This window comes from Salmo trutta, chromosome 18 (genome assembly GCF_901001165.1).
Source record: "Salmo trutta chromosome 18, fSalTru1.1, whole genome shotgun sequence".
Taxonomy (NCBI): Eukaryota; Metazoa; Chordata; class Actinopteri; order Salmoniformes; family Salmonidae; genus Salmo; species Salmo trutta.
In genome coordinates, this window is record NC_042974.1 from 39,360,643 (window position 1) to 39,376,840 (window position 16,198).

Here is a 16,198-nt window from a genome sequence, read left to right on the forward strand (position 1 = left end):
TGTGGACAGTCTGAGCACTGATGGAGGGATTGTGCGTTCCTGGTGTAACTCGGGCAGTTGTTGTTGCCATCCTGTACCTGTCCCGCTGGTGTGATGTTCGGATGTACCGATCTGTGCAGGTGTTGTTACACGTGGTCTGCCATGTGCGAGGACGATTAGCTGTCCGTCCTGTCTCCCTGTAGTGCTGTCTTAGGTGTCTCACAGTACGGACATTGCAATATATTGCCCTGGCCACATCTGCAGTCCTCATGCCTCCTTGCAGCATGCCTAAGGCACGTTCATGCAGATGAGCAGGGACCCTGGGCATCTTTATTTTGGTGTTTTTCAGAGTCAGTAGAAAGGCCTCTTTAGTGTCTTAAGTTTTCATAACTGTGACCTTAATTGCCTACCGTCTGTAAGCTGTGAGTGTCTTAACGACCGTTCCATAGGTGCATGTTCATTAATCGTTTATGGTTCACTGAACACGCATGGGAAACAGTGTTTAAACCCTTTACAATGAATCTGTGAAGTTATTTGGATTTATACGAATTATCTTTGAAAGACAGGGTCCTGAAAAGGGACGTTTCTTTTTTTGCTGAGTTTACATGATGAGTCCTCTATCTATCTCTGTGACAACAGGCACAACTCCGATATTTAATGTTGTATATAAATTTGACGAAACGACACGTGCGTCCACTTATATCAGTGAATTTGTAAGAAGCTAACCACTAAGAAACTTCTATTCAATCAAATAAGCCTCATGTAGCAAATTAGCAATTACAATTTTTGTTGACCAAATTCAAAACTCATTGACCATACAAAAATTCCTAACTTCGTGGGCTTATTTTAGTGGACAGATTTTAGGCAGAGTAAAACCTCTCGCCTCTCACTTTGCCTTTTCCTCTCTGCTACCTCTCATTTCACAAATCGTTGTCCGTTAACGCTTTCAAAGTGTCTTTGAACCGAAGCCCACACAAGAGTTCTAAGAGATCATGAACATACTTGTTTACGGTGTGACTTTTATTGGCCAATAAAGCCTTTTACAGCAGATGAAATTCAAATGTGAAATGCATGAAATATCGCTATTAACCTTCTTGCTGACAATTGTTTTACTTTTCTTTATTGATCAGCAAACTATTTGAATAGGCAGATGAAAGGCCATCCCCAACCTCATCACTGTAACCTCAGGGCCCTTTTCTTATCACTGAACTCTCCTTGACCCTGAGGCGTCCTCTGAAAAGCCTCTCCCTCTTGATTATATATAATACCAATGGGCTGCTAATAGGTAATCTGATTGAGAGTTAGGTGGACTGATATGGTTCAACGAGGGGGCAAGAGTGCATCAGACATGCAAATGACATTATAAGTGCTTTCATCCACCCTGGTACAAAGTGAAAAGTCACATTTTCACCCACATGAGGAGAAGCAAGCGGGGGAAGGTATCTGTTTAAGTGCTATTTACCTTTTCCTTGTCTTTTCATGCTCACTATTTTGCCACACTTGCCCTATTTAAAGCCTGGTTCAGCTTATTAGCTGTGTGTGTGTGTGTGTGTGTGTGTGTGTGTGTGTGTGTGTGTGTGTGTGTGTGTGTGTGTGTGTGTGTGTGTGTGTGTGTGTGTGTGTGTGTGTGTGTGTGTGTGTGTGTGTGTGTGTGTGTGGGCATGCTTAGCAGGCTTGATTACAGTGCATTCGGCTTGACTGTGCAGCCTCGCAGGGTAGTTATGATGGTCTAATCATGGTCAGAGAAGAACAAATCAATAAATCAAGTATATGCAAAGCCATTTAAAGAACATCCTGAGAGCACAAAAATACTTTAAATAAACATTGAGGGATAAATATTTACTAGTATTTTAAGACTCACCATTCAGGCTTCCCATGAAGTCACATGCCTATCCTCTCCACACTCATCTGGAGGGTCTAACATCCTGTCCCTCTCTGTGTCGCCTTTGGATTCAAATTCATCACCGTTGACATTGCCTAAAATAATTTGGGGTCTTATTATGCGTAAGTGTAATAGTTATTGTAGCATGGAGTGAATGTACACTGACGTGTGCTTGAAGAATGGGCATACAACTAGATCCATAGTGTGATACAATAACAGGAAGTGGTGCCAATAACAACACATGTATATTTCTTCAAGCAATTGAACCAACAATGATTTATTTGGGGATAGAGGAACATTTGACATGAAAACATTGGGCTCTATCAATGCCATGTCAGAGAACTTGGGAAAATTGAAATGGTTTTGATTTAGACAGATTTAAAGTGAAAAATCAACTATTCATAATAATAGTACATTTATTTTATTGAAAACATTCCAAATGCAACAAAACAGTAAAGCTGCATGAAAATTATCAAGTACAGATGAAAAACAATTACATTTCAAAATATACATAAAATTATGTCTCAAAACTATCGAAGTGCATTAACCTGAAGTGCTTCTAAAAATGTTGCTTTTACAATGCTAGTGGGGTTTACATAAATATTTATATTACAAAATATATGTAATATACATGATACGTCTATCTTAAATATTAACAAGTGTATTTACATAAATGTGAATTTTTCACTATCAGTTGTTCTGGATACATTTGTCACCATATCTGCTGAACTTTGTGGGCAGATTGTCCACTGGATAAACGGTTGGGCCTGTTTTCATTGTCGGGGGTCCGTTTAACAGAGTCCAGTCGCATTTGGTGACCACCTCGACCAGGAACACCTTAAGTACAACTTTAGCAAACTCTTTACCCACACACGTCCTCGCACCACCCCCAAATGGGATGTAACCGAACCGGGAGGAGTCATCTGGTGACTTGTCCAAGAACCTCTCTGGCTGAAACGCCTCCTTGTTTATAAGTGTGTCCAGCACGTCGTGTGTGTCACAGATGCTGTAGATGACTTTCCAACCCTTGGGAATCTGGTATCCCTGAGGAAACACACTTTAGGTCGTTAGGTGGGGTGGGTACGGCAATGACTTCCAACAATTTTCTTCCAATCATTATACACAGAGCTGCTACCACGTTGTGATGATATATTTGTAGAAAAACGCATATACTATAACAGGACATGGTTTCCATTTTGTGGCTCTCAAAACAATCAATTATGCCTCCTTTAAACGTTTAGCCTAAAATCTGGTGTAAATGTCATTTCAGATGCTACAACATAGGTTTACTTACATTGAGCTCAAATGTCTTCAGTGCCACACGGAAGCCACCAGGGACAGGAGGGTTTATACGGAGAGTTTCTTTGATGACACAGCTGGTGTACTTCAACTGTTCCAACAACTCAATACTCAGTGGTTTGTCCTCAGACTGGGCTCCCAACAAATGCTGTAAAAATATGTATATATTATAAACACATAGATAGGGGGACATGAATCTCGCAAGTGAGATGTACAGAAAATTCAATCAATTAAATATAGCCCTAGATTTGGAAGAATATCATTTATAAATACTTTAATGAGAGTTGTGTCTAATCTTAATCGCATCATAACCAAAAAAAGATGGGCCTCCATTGATTATTATTTTGTTGTCATGGAAGACTTTGTAAACAAATGATTTATGGTTTCAAATCATGTTAAATATGTATTGTCCCATGTCATTGGCACAACAAGAATCAAGTGCCATATACAATGTTGCCATGTTGTCTTTTGATGATACAGAGTGATACCAACCTTCTCCTGAAGCTCATGGCGCATTTTACGCATGACATGTGCATGCAGCCCGAGAAACATCACCAGAGAGGTCGCAGTGCTCGCTGTCGTCTCGTGGCCACCGAATAGCAATTCTGTGGCAGACTCTTTTATCTCCTGAGGGAAACAATTAAAGAACGGTTCATGGAGTAAATGACAGTGTATAGAATCAAATTGCTAAATGAAAGGCATTTGATTACCTCCATGCTTAGTCGCTCCTCGTTCCTCTCTCCATTCTCAATCAATAACTGCAGAGCATCTTTGTAGTTATTGTTGTTATCAATATTGGACAGCTTATTTTTGATGTTTTGCTCTATCTTTGAGTGGATGATGTTGCGTGCTCTCAGACCCTAAATTGAATGGTGAAAAATATCGGTCAAAAATGTTGCGCTCACACTGGAGCCCCATGTGATGCAGGCCAGGGCTGTTCTAATCAATCAATCTTATCATTTGACAGACAACTTACCCGGTACAAGCCGCTGAAAGGAACATCGATTGGTAGGGAGAAAAGGTTATTTATCATTTCTTTGAACGCTTCCACTAATTCCAGCTCGTCGGTCTTTGTTTGCTCGGGCTCGAAGCCAAGCAGGATCCTCATTGCGATGCGGAACATGAGGCGCTTCATCTCTGGGTACACTAGCACACAAGAGTCGCTTTGCAGCCAGCTATGCACTGCGCATCTCACCTCCTCCCGGATCACAGGAATATACTCTTTCAGGGCTTCTCCAGAAAAGGCTTTCATGATCGCCTGCAGGCAAACAGGAGAGAGCGCTTTAAGGGCACGTTATAAGGACACCGCTGTGAAAAGGCAAGGTAAATTACAATTTTGTTTTTCATCGTAAGCATAAACCATGAGCTTCCTACACAGACATGTAGGCTACTCTACGTATTTCCTACCTTTTTCTTGCTCTTGTGGAGCGCGCCATGCGCATTGGAGAGGGCGTGCGACCCGAGAATGAGTCGCACTGATGCTGGCCACTGAGCGGCGACCAATTTGTGTTCCGACATCAGAATCTGTTTCACATGTTCTGAACCCATTACCCGCACCGTGGGACTCCCAAAGAGATGCGTCTTATAAATATATCCATATTTTTGACGTTTTATTTTTAGGAATTTTCTTCTCTAGAAATATAAATAAGAAGAATAATGGATGAATAGATACTGTAAATGTCATTCATATAAATGGCTTGAATTAGGCTACATAACAATCTTTCAATTTATTCAATAGCATACTGTTTTCTAGTAGGACATTTGAGCCTGATGCATAACCCTAACAATAACTAATCAATAGCAGCCTGCTGCACAGTGCAAATACAGGGAGGAACTGAGTTTTCAGTTTGTTTCCATCATCAGTTACCTGTAGGACCATCTGAAGCGTCTCGCCAAGGAAGGGCAGTCCCATGGTACCCGGAGGAAGAGGACTCGGACAGGTTGGATCACTTCCACTAATGACGTACATTTCCCACAGTTTCATCGCCGTCACGATCAGAAGGAGTGGGAGCAGGAGAGTGCAAAGACATGTTACGAATAACGTGTAGAAACCCATCTCGAGGAGAAGTGTAAGGATGGACCGCAGGAGTGGACTGGTATGTCTCACCCCACATTCTGCGCTTTTATACGCCCGTTTCCCCCCTACTATTTGCCCCATCTTACCTTGGGTCAGACAAATTAGTTCACTCAGAGTTCATCTTTAATTGTGCAGCTCTTGCTCGCGCGCCCCGTGCTCCGCCCACAGCGGACAGGCCCGAATGTTTAACCATTTCTTGGGTGCGCATAGGCTACCACCTATACAGTAGCCCCACAACAGAATGCAAGCCTTTGGCTTTGAAAATGACCTCTTCGGTTACCCAATATATCGTGTTGTTAATTTACAGCGTGCACGCATCACTGTAGTTGTGTTAGGGCCTACACAGTATGAGACAAATCGGGCGTGATTACTTTAGAAAATGTATTATACTTCCCATGAAGAGGACACCCAGGCTTGACGCATGGGTCAGTAGGCTATGAGAAGCGTTGCTTCTGTGTTCACTGTGTATGCATATCAATGTATTGTCTTATATTTTTCAAACGGCAATGAATTCATGTTTTGTATTTAGTTTAGGCTACTCAATGGGCTTACAGTTAATTATTATATTACTTTGAAATGGCGATGCCATCTAACACTACAAATCACCATCCTCTTTGGACCCTGTGTTTAAAACCCATGACCGCAGCGCGATTCCAACAGAGATGGGGGCAGTGACGCTCTGTCCCATTCCCATGCGCTGACCTGCATGTGACCTACAACACGGACGGTGACATCCGTGTGAACTCCGGCGCCAAAATGTCGCCAAGTTCACTGTCCATCAAATAACGAGTTACAGGGCCCTATAGCACACATAAATAGAGAGGGGTTCGCGTCATTACAGTCTTACAGTCATCTATTCTGTCAATCATGACAAGAGTGTGTATGTGTGCGTGTGTGTGTGTGTGTGTGTGTGTGTGTGTGTGTGTGTGTGTGTGTGTGTGTGTGTGTGGGGGGGGGGGGGGAGGGGGGGGATAAATAATTTCCGTAATCTATAGAGGAAATTCAGATAGTGAGCTATTGGCTTACCATTCTTTGCTGTGAAAATGATGCTGTGAAATATCATTGGTGTTGTGATCACAGCCTGTGAAGTGCAGCTAACAAAGCCGTCAACTAAATTGAGGGTCAATAGGGCAAAGTTAACTGGTTCACTAGAGGGTCACACTGCCATCCGAGTTCACTCTGAAGGTGTAATCTCTTGCAGGTTCAGTTCATCTTCGAGGGCGGAGCCTTTCAGATGATATGCAAATCTTCCTTTTGGTTATGGAATTTAATGTTATGAGTTGGTGAACGAAAACAGACCCATTTAAGAATAAGACTTTACACTTTACGCTAACAATTGACTATATTTCGGCATATCCAATTAAAAACATACAATATTTCATGAAAGATTGAATAGGCTTATACTGTGATAATACTGGCACAAGTTCAAATGTCATATGATTAAAACCTTAACCATTTTATCTATAAACAATTTCATATTTTTCTTTTAATCGAACGGGAATCTATTCATTGTGGTTAACATGATGGCAACAATTGCACATTTTGTCATGGTAGAATTTCCTATCCAATGGCAAAAATACACCTTTTTGCAATTTAATCTTTACATCGTTCTATAGATAATACGAGCAATACACAAAAAAATACACATATTGAATCAATAGGACAAATACTGTATATACACACTCCGTAAAGGAGAAAAAGTGCTATCTCCTTCCATGAATCCATCTTAATTAACTGAGTCATTTCACAGCGCTTCCATCATGCTTCAAAATCAACAAGCGATTATTTATAAAGATGACACATGTAGTAATAATAATAATAATAATAATTGGTTATATTCTCTAGGTAACGTTATATAATTGCATTTTGATGTATACCCTCTAAATAATCGAATAAAAGCTCTAGGCCTATATGGTTTGTTTTAACGGTCTATGCTTTACATTAGTTAATGTCTTATGATATCTAAATAACTAGGTATATTCATAATTATTCCATCTTAACACAGACTTAGCCGAAATGTTCTATAAATAAAGCTTATTTGTACTACTTCATTTTATACACACATAACATAGCCTACTGTTGGCCTATATCTCATTTATATCTACTCACATAGGCCTACTGCACATAAACACATACATTTGGAAGGTATTTCTAAATGTATTTCGTGGAGACCAAGTGCAAGATCTGTAAGACAGTTTCGCATTATAGACGGACATTATAGACGCACATCCTGAGCACAGATAATGTTTGTTCTGAGAAGAAAGCCCTACTCGTTCACTATTAGGGTGCTTAAAAATGATATATAATCTTTCAATTTGCTATGTTATAAAGTGAGCGCCCAGATGTCCGTGAACAATAGCAAAAGTTTCCCGTCACCTTTCCCAGTGGGTGAAAAAAGGCGATCTTGGCGATAAGCAGGTCATCGAAGGTCACTGGCAACATGCCTTGCTTCCACTCTTCAATGACCACCATGATTCTACCATTTCCACGATATTCGGAACGAAGAGGAACGTTTTCTTGACTATGTATTCTGATTTAATAACTTAATATTGTAATTGCGAAAAGTTCATGAGCTTAATGTCTTTAACAACACAATTCATTATCTATACTCTATCGGAGTAGGCTATCGTAATTGAAATGCACATGCAGTCCATTGACGGGATGGACTATTGGCACCGTCTGCATCTTGGGGAATGTATCCGTGGCGAGGGTCCATTTGCACGTGCCAATCACCTCAACGGCCAGGGTTTTTAATATCATTTGGGCAAGTTCCTTTCCGACACAACTCCTTATTCCGCCACCAAATGGAACGTAATTAAAGCGCCCAGTCTTGCTCTCGTCACGCTCGGAACCGAAGCGGTCTGGGTCGAAGATCTCAGGGCTCTGGAACACTGCAGCTGTCTCATGTGTGTCTCGGATGCTGTACATCACACTCCATCCTTTAGGAATCTGGTAGCCCTTGGAAGAAGAGAGACAAAACAAAAATTCAAACTTCAACACAATCCTGACAAGATAAAAAGTCGCTATTGGCAAGTGAAAACCTCTTTGTGGTCAGATTTATTAATGCTCTTTGACTTTCTGAAATGTTAAGGCAGTATCATCTGTATCTCACAACATATCACATAGACCATAAACATACATCAATTGTAAGTTAATCAGTATTAATCAAGTTTTAATAACCCGACTAGAATACATCTCATTGTATCCATCCTTGGGCAAATGGCCTAATAGAGTATATCCAGACGGCGTCAAAGTTATTTACGCGTTTAACCGAGTAATCTCAGTTCACTCTATCTATCAAATCATAGCCTACGTGAATCTATTTGTAACTTTATGGAGCAATGATTGGGAGATGCACTTGAGCGCACACGCATTATGGTCAATTGAAAACTCACCCAATTAAAATACTGAAATTTCGTTGTATATGCTTTAGAATATTGGCTTATGTTCTAGCCAGTTGAGGGACTAATTTCCCGACATCACAGTAGATCGAATGTATCCTAATGATGTGTGGCCTGTTCATGGGGTTTATCTAAGGTCAGCTTTCATAGTGCGCTTCCGCGGTGCTCGAGAAGCTCGCGTATGATATACTTACGTCCAATTCGAATGTTTGCAGCACCGTCCTGTATCCTCCAGATACTGGCGGGAGAAACCGCAGCACCTCCTTGACGACACAGTCAATGTAACGGAGCTGGCTCAGTTTCTCCATAGTTAAGCAAGGAATATGAGACCGAGAACACCGTGCCTCTTCGTTTTCATCCGGTGCGCAATGAACAGTCCCGTTCCCATTCATCAACGGGGTGGTCTCTGCGTCTAGAGGCCGATGTTCCCCTTGTTCGACCGCAAGAGGACATTTCAGACCATTTTCTTTGCCGGAGCAGCTGTGGGCGCTGTGTGCGTCGTAGCCGAGACCCTCTGACTCCAGCTCTATCTGGGCTTTCTCCACCACAGCGGGGTGCCGCAGGAGCTGAAGAATTAGCGAAGTGGAAGCACTGGCCGTAGTTGAGTGAGCAGCAAATATTAACTCCACCGCAGTTTCCTAGACACCAGAGACAGAACACAATTAACCTTTTATTTAGGCTACAATATTGGGCATTTGCTCTGGTGATCCAAAGTAAATAATTGGTCATTTCAAAATACTAGGCTATAAACTTCCAAATAAGACTATACAATGGAAAATGTGGGATGTTGTGTATTACATGTATATAGCCAAAGCAGAATGGATACACAGAACAAGACTGGGCTGTTTTTTTAAACTATAATTTACCTTCAACTCCTGCATGCTCAGTTCATGTCCGTTTTCCTTGGCACTGCTCAACATGTAATCGAAAGCGTCATAGTACTCCTCAGACTGTTGTTTCTGCATTTTCTCCTCTATGATTTTCTGCATGCACGTATGTAGGATTTCCCTGGCTTTAATCCCCTGAGAAGAAAACATACATCAGCATAGTCTTATCGATATTTAGCTGCCTTGATTGGATATTTCCATCCAGTGTTTGACATTCTATTATATGTAGAATTGCCCATTCGGCTGTACTAATACATTTGGATGTGCAAGTTTTTTGTTATCCATGCAAGTTATTAACTAAAGAAAAATAGTTCGTCATGCCACACCATACAATATGAATTAGGCTACAATTGTTTTTTGAGAACATGTAAAGATATCGATAATACATAAGAGTTATCATTTCGGGTTATAATTTCTCTGCATTATCCAAACCTTTTAACAATGATTAAAACATAAATAAAATATGCGAATAATTTTACAGCATTATAACATTGTTGGCTATAGGCTTACTCACTTTGCGGAGGCCACTCATAGGTGCGTCAACTGGTAATGAGAAGAGGTTGTTCATGAGTTGCTCAAAGATCTTAGAAAGGTATACTATGCGTTTTTCCTCCATCTTCAGTCCCAACAAGACTCTGACTGCAATGCGAAATGTGAGAGATTTGGCTGCGACGTAAACATCCACTGGGCCAGGCTCCGAGCACCACTTTGCAATTTCAGACTTGACAATATCTTGCAAGCGGGGTAGGTAAGTCTCCAAGGCCCCGCGGCTAAACACTTTTGCTAAGATCTTAAAGGAAAGGAAAGCATAATAAAAAGTTATCACCTGGATGGTACAAGGCACTCCAGACAACAATTGAACAATACTTGAGACGAAATTAATTCTCCCTATACTTATCTATTTATTGCCTATGCTCTATGTAAAAACTCAATAACAACAGCAGGAAATTAAATGCCTATTTTATTGCCTTGATTTCTCTCTCTGGCAAGTAATAGGCCTATTCTGCATTTCCTTTGAAGATGCGTTCAGTTTGCAGGCCTAGAAGATGACCATGCCTCACCAAGTTGTCTCCGGCAGACTATACGCTTATGAGACATTTTCATGTCATCGATTTTACTAATCGTTTTTACTAATCTTCTTTTCATCCTTACTTTTCTCTTCTTCTTGTGCAGCTCTCCGATAGAGTTGACCAGGGTGTTTGGTCCCAGGATAATCCGGGTGCTCTGGGGCCACTGCGTGCAGACCAAGTTGTGTTCTCCAAGCAAGATTTTACGGATGTTTTCTGCACCAGTTACCCGGATAACAGGCTTTCCTAAAAGGTGAGTTTTAAAAACGTTGCCATGCTTCTCTCTCCTGGAGATGTGGAAGTTGGATCCCTGTCATAAAACACAAACACACACAAAAGCTGTAAAGGGGTTGTTAATTTCACGTGTACTATAGAGGGCGCGTAGCCTTATGGCTATACCCGTGCCTCTTAGTTTACGCCCAGTCTGGAAGCAGAATGCATTCCTACAGGAAAGCGGTGTGGAAGTGAAGTGAAAACGTCTGTTTTCACCGCAAGAATGAATTACATGCGCTCATCAAGTCCACACATGTATAGTTCCATGGACACATTATCTAGGCCTACTGAACTGAGAGCCAATGTTTTTTTTTTAAATAAGTTGTGTACTGTTTTTTTGTTTACATAATCTTTTAATTACACTAATTGCATGAGATAAAGCAACTTTTTTTTAACACAAACCAAATTCTTTAGCTCAACACATGCATGGTGACATACGTCGCGTAAAGGCCTATAGCCTATCTTAGAACGCTTGTAAAAAAACGCAACACTCCTCATACCTGAAAGAGCCAGTGGAAAGTTTCTCCCACCAGCGGCCAGCCCATGGACCCATTGGGCAGCGGGAACTTGCACTCCTTGTCCCGCATAATGGTCCACCTGAAAGTCCACAGTTGCCTGGAGACGGCAAGCAGGATCAGGGCGGAGAGCACAGACATGAGCGCTGTGAGCAGCGCTGACAAGTGACTGAGCTCCAGAAGGAACATTTCCAAACATCCACGTGCTACTGTGCAAACTCTGACGCGTGCTTCTTTTCTCTGTCCAGGAGAGAGAAAACATTTCATTGGAAACAAACAAAAAAACGTTCATAGAGCTTTTAGGTTGAAATTATTTCTAATGCAACTTATTTCACTTGTAAGGTGTCCGACACATATTTATATGGCAAGCCTGGTTTCTGATAATTATGCAGAATAAATTGTTGAAATAATCTAAACGAAATTAAATAGGCTTAACGATATTACATCTACTGGAATTCTCCTTCATTCCGCCTCCATTTACCACCCCTTAAATGAAGAGAAACTGACAAGTATTCCAAAAGCTTTTACAGGTTACATGCGCCGGCTTGTCTATTTATGTGCGTTTATACAGTCCAGGGGGCTCAATAACCCCAAGGCGTCCCGCGTTTACAGTGCATGGTAGGTAATAAATCAGACAAAAGCAGGGGGATAAATTCACATTGATTGAAATACAGTACAGTTGGCCAACGCATCCAAGGCGGATGCTGACTAAGAATAATAGTCTATGCCTTTAAAAAAGTAGCCTAGATTAAAAGTGTTTGAAGCTTGAGAAAACACCAAAACACCACAGAAAACAACTCGAATATTGAAGAAGGGGATGTACCTCGTCTTACCTCGTCTTAAATGTAGAACCAAGTCGCTGACAGCAGCGAGAAACTCCAAACGTTTTCCTCCACAATGTATGGTTCGCACTGCGCTTTATAAATATTGGAACACTATATGATCCACCTTCGCAGATGACGTATAACGTTGTTTTGAATATCTAAAGAGCTTGACACATCGCCAGGATTGGAGAAAAGTTTGTGATCATATAGCACTCGGAGATTGAGTGAGCGCGAGCGGGGCGTCTTTGAAAGAGCGTGTAGGGTATGTGGATCGAATGGCAGCGGATTGAGGAGACAGGTAACCAACCAATCGCTGAAATCCCTCAGTTTGACTGACTCTTCAGTTCACACAGACCAGTCCTCAATAGGTATGGACATGGTGCAATGTCTCTGTATTGCCTGCGTGAAAAATAATAGATTTAGGCCAACACATAAACAATAACCTGAACAAGTTGTCATGCTTTCAAGATGAATTAAACCTGCAAAAGCATAGGACTATTTATCCGAGAAAAAATATTGCCTATTTAGATTTTCTATAACTTAATCTAACGGGAGTAAATTATCCCAAACCTAGGTTTCAGGATGATTTGTCCTGTAACTTTACGCAGTTGAATTTCTTCCTATTTAATGGTCAAATCACAGACTAAACGTGTTAATTTAAAGGTACGATTGATTATTTTAGATACTATATAAAAAAAAGTCAAAATAAATGTCAATACATTAACTTTTCATAAAAACTTCGGTGAACGCTTTAGGCGCGGTTGAGTTAACATTCTTCTGATTATAAATGGGGTTCCTCTCATATTCACTGTTGATGAGTGATGGCTGGGTGGAAGCGTTCCCCAGAGATGCCGATCACCCGGTTACCTCAGTTCTTCCAGGTGTGTTCCTTTTCCATTCATGGAACAGAAGGAACACCTGTTGCACAGTTTGGATTGGAGGCCAAATTCGCCACCTGAATGGTGAAACAAAGTACTGCAAAATAGGAGAGGGTAGCCTAAAGTCTCATCATTTTAATTGCAAATATTTGTATCTAGTAAAAGAAATCGAAAAAAAAGATAAATGATGACATGATAAAATAGATAAATGTGTTGCAAAAAAGTCTGTCTTGTGTTTTTTATTGTGAAATGAAAATTGTAATTTTATCTTCAGGGGGATTTTAAGTATAATTTCAGACTTTGGCCTCACATTGTAAACAGTTAATTATCCAATGTTGTCACTCTCAACAGTAATTTGGTGTGTTATGACCCATTCTAGCTAAATCTATATGGCTGATGAACATGTTTGGACACTTTTTTGTATAGCCAACAAGGGTCACATAATTTTCACCATTAGGACCTGTTAAGTACCAATAAACTATTAACAGTTAGCCTTAATAACGGATGTTATAACAGTTATATCAACCATTTCCCAATTTTTCTCATAAGCCTGTCATGCACCCTATGTGGAGGGCACCAGTAGAAGGATGCACTATTAACACATTTTCATTGAGCCTTCTATAGCGAAAGCTATGTCATAGTGCGTATGTGTCCCTTGAAGTGGTGCTGACAACGTTTTAACTACTTTGCAGATATAAAAAAAAACAGACAATCATAAATTCAGTCAAAAATATCAAATTCCCAGTTTATGCAAAAAAACGACTTAATTAGTGGTTTTAAAAATAGATTCTCTTTGAATCAAAATTCCATGACAGAGTAAGACTAATTAATTGAAATTGTGAAATTATGGCCTGGGGTGTCATTTAAATGTTTTTATTTCCATGGAAATTTCCTGCCATCCACTATAGGGCAACGCTAGCACCTTTAACCATCTATTTGTCTCAAGGTTGGGGTTGAGGGTGCTATGGCTCTGATGATCGCAGGTTTAATCGCAGTGCCAGGCACTTGTTTTAACGCTATCCTAAACCTTAACCCTTACCTTAACAATTTTGAATTAATACCTAACTTTAACCGTTAGTTAGTTTCGGTTCGTTTTGGTTTAACTGTTGCACGCTTTGACTGGCAGCTAACATATGGGAAATGTATGTCGTAATTAAAACGGCAACACAGTCCATAATCTACACTGTAAAAAGGCTAACGTAACCAATTGCTTAATCAGCTTTGTTCTGTGAGTTGGTTGGCCTCATTATCATATTTCCCAGCATGCTCTATTGCTGGTTCATTTTTAGAATTGTTTGTTTCAATACCTGTGTTTTTGCATTACATTGATTGGTTGTATAATCTTATCCTACACAAACATAAATACATTTTTCTAAAGAATCCAATTTGTTAGTAGTTGGACTTTTTACAGTTTAAATGATTTGGGTGTTCTCAATAATCAATCTTCCCTACCCCAGCAGTCATTCTCAAAGCAGGTTGCAAGGGATTAAAAGTTCAAATTGTTGGATATCCTTACACATCACTTTGCAAGCCAGCAAAATGTGATTTTCAGGCTTGATGTTGCCTGTAAACCAGGAGTTTCAGACCACTGCCTTAGGTGTAACTAAGCCCTCCAAGAAAGGCCTTATGATACATGTACTGTATTGTCATAAAGAGTTACATTTTACACTGGGAAATATGCAAATAAGGTAGAATCAATTCTCAAGTTGAATTGTATGTTCACTCAACCTAAAATTCTAAGTTTAGCAGATTCAACTCAATAACTTAATAATACATGTTTGTTCAGTTATATACCCAAATGTTGAGCAAACTCACAATCCCTTTGCAGCTGGTTGCTTTACAATTGTACATTGAATCAACATATATATTTTTTTACAGTGTACAGACAGCACCACAGACGGCCCCACCCACCGTAATTAAAACGGCCAGCCATGTCATATCTCTGTTGCTGCAGTTACTGTGAGGGCAGACGATTCTTTGGAGCTTGTGATGGACTCGGCTTTGACTTCTCCTCCTTTCATCTCTTAGTGGACATTTTACTACCACTGCTTCGTACCCTCTCTGCCCTCAGTGGGCGTTTGGTCATGGATCAGCTTGTGTTTGAAATGCTGCGGAAGATTCACACATATTATAGCCTTCCTCATCATGTTGGGTTGTAGTGATTACCTGCCCATAACCTGGCCCACACCCTCCTCCTGCTCTGATGTTGATGAAACTCCTGCAAGTCTGCACGCAATGTCACAACAGGGATGTCATTATGCTGTGTGTGATCATAGGTCTCCACAGAAAAGGGGGTCAGTGAAGTGACAACAGGCTTGTCATGGTAATAACAGCATGACGAGGTCATGGCTACTGTGTAATGTAATCAGCATGCTAAGCCACACAGTTGCGTTTGACATATGATTCATATTTCCAGCTTAATGCCGCTCCTACATGGAAAGTCCCAAAGTGATTGAGAGGCGAGTCCCATCCCTGTGCTCCCTGGTGCCACTACAGTGGGCTGCTCTATCCCCCCCCCCCCCCCAGAGTGGGAGGCAGCAGGTAAACAGACAGGGCTTGCCAGTAGTTATTTGGATTTAGACTAATCTCTCCCATGGGGCAGAATACTTGCCTGAGACCCAGCAGCAGCTCCCCTCCTCTCCTCTCCTCGCCACTATAACCGAGCTTTCATACGACTCCACTACTAAAGCCAGGTCAGAGGTCTGTTCACTGATTGATTTGATAACTAAGTCAATCTTTACATAATGATGGCATCACATACCAACTTATTGGGATGGAAACCACTTCCCATGATTGACTTAGTTATCAAATCAATCAGTGAACAGACCTCCGCCCTGGCTTTAGTAGGAGTTCAAATGGTGAAACAAATAAAATAGTTAGGCAAGGTGGACCTGCTAGACAAGCAAATCTCTGCAGTGTCTTGAGAGAAAGCTAAAACAGCGATCAGTGTAGTCACTGTGACCCAGTCTCACTTTGAAGTGTGCGAGGCAACAACTCAGGCGACTCAGGGGAAGGGAGGGTGGGGGATAGAGAGTCGGGGTAGAGACAGTCCCTTGTCTAGATATTTACCAAATGCCATTATTCATTTTAACAGCCGAGACAGGGAATACCAAAGC

The 16,198-nt window shown here is 40.9% G+C and overlaps 2 protein-coding genes across 3 annotated transcripts; both read right to left on the reverse strand.

The window, feature by feature from the left end:
- Positions 1 to 2,113: 2,113 nt before the first annotated feature.
- On the reverse strand, positions 2,114 to 5,241 carry LOC115153291 (cytochrome P450 26A1). Its single transcript, XM_029698581.1, has 7 exons — positions 5,028 to 5,241; positions 4,568 to 4,792; positions 4,137 to 4,418; positions 3,871 to 4,020; positions 3,653 to 3,787; positions 3,156 to 3,308; positions 2,114 to 2,905 (listed from the first exon to the last, which is right to left on the reverse strand). Exons 1-7 carry the CDS (start codon positions 5,214 to 5,216, stop codon positions 2,552 to 2,554), a joined length of 1,488 nt encoding a protein of 495 aa, XP_029554441.1. The 5' UTR covers positions 5,217 to 5,241; the 3' UTR covers positions 2,114 to 2,551.
- Positions 5,242 to 6,489: 1,248 nt separating this feature from the next.
- LOC115153290 (cytochrome P450 26B1-like) lies at positions 6,490 to 12,505 on the reverse strand. 2 transcript variants are annotated; one of them, XM_029698578.1, is made up of 7 exons: positions 12,214 to 12,505; positions 11,366 to 11,620; positions 10,678 to 10,902; positions 10,040 to 10,315; positions 9,505 to 9,660; positions 8,833 to 9,276; positions 6,490 to 8,195 (listed from the first exon to the last, which is right to left on the reverse strand). In XM_029698578.1, the coding sequence occupies exons 2-7, from the start codon at positions 11,567 to 11,569 to the stop codon at positions 7,848 to 7,850; spliced, it is 1,653 nt and encodes a 550-aa protein (XP_029554438.1). In that variant the 5' UTR covers positions 11,570 to 11,620; positions 12,214 to 12,505; the 3' UTR covers positions 6,490 to 7,847. The 2 variants fall into 2 exon arrangements, with proteins under 2 accessions (XP_029554438.1, XP_029554440.1); XM_029698580.1 differs by having other exon boundaries at positions 12,204 to 12,505.
- Positions 12,506 to 16,198: the final 3,693 nt, after the last annotated feature.